This window comes from Oryctolagus cuniculus, chromosome 14 (assembly GCF_051225735.1).
Source record: "Oryctolagus cuniculus isolate XC-2025 breed Fujian yellow rabbit chromosome 14, ASM5122573v1, whole genome shotgun sequence".
NCBI classification, from domain to species: Eukaryota; Metazoa; Chordata; class Mammalia; order Lagomorpha; family Leporidae; genus Oryctolagus; species Oryctolagus cuniculus.
Genome location: NC_142880.1, coordinates 34,002,648 through 34,004,956, shown reverse-complemented (window position 1 = coordinate 34,004,956; position 2,309 = coordinate 34,002,648). Strand labels below are relative to the sequence as shown.

The following is a 2,309-nucleotide window of genomic DNA, read 5'->3' as shown; positions in this document are numbered from 1 at the left end:
CCATAAAGTAATAGCACATCCTGGAAATGCCTATGTGAATTTGAAACTATGTGATCAGTTATCATTTTCATGACCACAACATTTATAAACCTTGTTACATCCCCCACAAATATATCCATTGTTAAAATATCTCTTCTGGAGCTAAGTTCAATACTATAAAACATTTGACAAATTCTATAGCTTTGAACTGAATGGTCATGGTCATGTGATTCTTTTCATTTCTAATCGTAATTACTGGTAGGGTATATAGTCCTTGTTTATTCATTATTCTCTATTCTTTGCTTTTGTTTTACATGTGTTTCTCAATGATATATGAGCATTCTATTGTATGTTATGGACTAAATCCTCTAAATTCAAAAGACCTTATCATTTTAATTGTGGTGATGTGAAGATACGGAGATGATATAGAATCTGCTATGGCCATAAAGCTACTTAATAAATACAGCAAAATATTATCAGCATTATTATAACAACTTTATATATTGTTGATGGCATTTGAATAAATTATTGTTCATTGAGACTAAAATCCATTAATAGTTGGATGCAGATTTGCTTGCTGGTGAGAAATTCCCTGGCCACAAGTTTCTTTCAGAAAAGGTTAAATGTTCTTCTGATAAATTCCCTTCTTGAAGGAGTCTTGGGAATAGTCAGGGAACATAGTGGATATTCTAATCCACCTAGAAGAAAAGTGAAACAAGTGCAGTTAAAGGAAGCAGAGACTGTTGTGTCTCCTGTGATTGCCTCACTTGTCCTCCCTAAACCTGCTCCTTCCCTACCACCTTCCTGATTGCTTTCTTCACATCTTTGTTTCTCAGTGTGTAGATCAGGGGGTTGAGAGTGGGTGCCAAGATCATGTAGAGTACTGCCAGTGCCTTGCTCTGGTCCTGTGAATAGTTGTCCTTTGGTTGCAGATACAAAAACATAATGGTTCCATAAAAAAGTGAGACCACAATCAGGTGGGAAGCACAGGTCCCAAATGCCTTTTTCCTGCCCTCTGCAGAACGCATTTTCAGCACTGCTTTGGCAATGCACACATAAGAAGTCAGGATGATGGAAACAGGCATGCCCAGGATGATTAGCCTAGCAATAAACATTTTGGACTCCGTTGGGCCAGTATCCACACAGGACAGCTTCACAATAATCAGCAGCTCACAAAAGAAATGATCCACACGCCGATTTCCACATCGAGGCAGTACCATGGCCATCGAGGACTGCAGAAACGAGTTGGCAAAGCCAGAGGACCAAGAAGCTGCTGCCAGGAAGTAACATAGTGTAGGGTGCATGATGGAGGCATAGCGCAGAGGCCAGCAGACTGCAACATAACGGTCAACTGCCATCACTGCAAGGAGGACACACTCAGTGGAGCCAAGTGCCAATGCCACCCAGTACTGGACCATGCAACCAGCATAGCTAATCTTCTTGCTGCCTCCCCACATGTTCACCAGCATCTGGGGCACAATGCTGGTGGTGAAGCAGAGGTCGAGCACAGAGAGGTTTCTGAGGAAGAAGTACATGGGTGTGTGGAATCTAACATCCAGGATTGACAGTAAGATGATGGCAATGTTACCCACAAGGGTTACACTGTAGAATGTCAAAACAAAGAGGGAGAGGATCACCTCCAACTTGGGTCGTTCAGAGAAGCCCACTAAGATGAAATATCCACCTGCACTATCATTGGTTGTTTCCATCTCCTCTTCAGCACCTATCATTGAGGAAGATCCCATGTCATCTGTAACAAGATATAAGGATGATATGTGAAAAATGAATGCATTTAATGGATTTATTGGACAAGCATGGGCCCTGGATATGATCTTTATTATAATTTGTTTTTGTAACATTTTTCCATTGTACTTCCTCTTGCCATTTTATGAAAATACTAGTAGATGCACTGCCTTTATGGTAACAAAGTATTACAATTATTTTAATTATAAAATAATTACATTTACTAATGTGAATTCTGATATCATGAGTATTAAAAACTTAGAACAGGAGTCAGCATTGTGGCACAATGGATTAAAGCCCCAGCCTGCAGCACTGGTTTGAGGTCTGGCTGCTCCACTTCTGATCCAGCTCCCTGCCAACGGCCTTGGAAAGCCTTAGAAGATAGCCCAAGTGTTTGGGCCCTTGGATGCACATGGAAGACCCAGAAGAACTCCTGGCTTCGGTTCAGCTCTGCTCTGAGTGTTGCGGCCATTTGGGGAGTGGACCAGTGGATGGAAGACCTTTCATCTTTTGCCTAAAAATAATTGCAGCAGCCCAGGCTTAGCTAGCTCCCCAGTGTAGCAGATGCTGGCATTTCCCCTTGGACT

General features: G+C 41.7%; 1 protein-coding gene across 1 annotated transcript; it reads right to left on the bottom strand.

The window, feature by feature from the left end:
- Nucleotides 1-755: 755 nt before the first annotated feature.
- LOC100352335 (olfactory receptor 2Y1B-like) lies at nucleotides 756-1,688 on the bottom strand. Its single transcript, XM_051853901.3, has one exon. The coding sequence runs from the start codon at nucleotides 1,686-1,688 to the stop codon at nucleotides 756-758; it is 933 nt and encodes a 310-aa protein (XP_051709861.3).
- Between the last annotated feature and the right edge of the window lie 621 nt (nucleotides 1,689-2,309).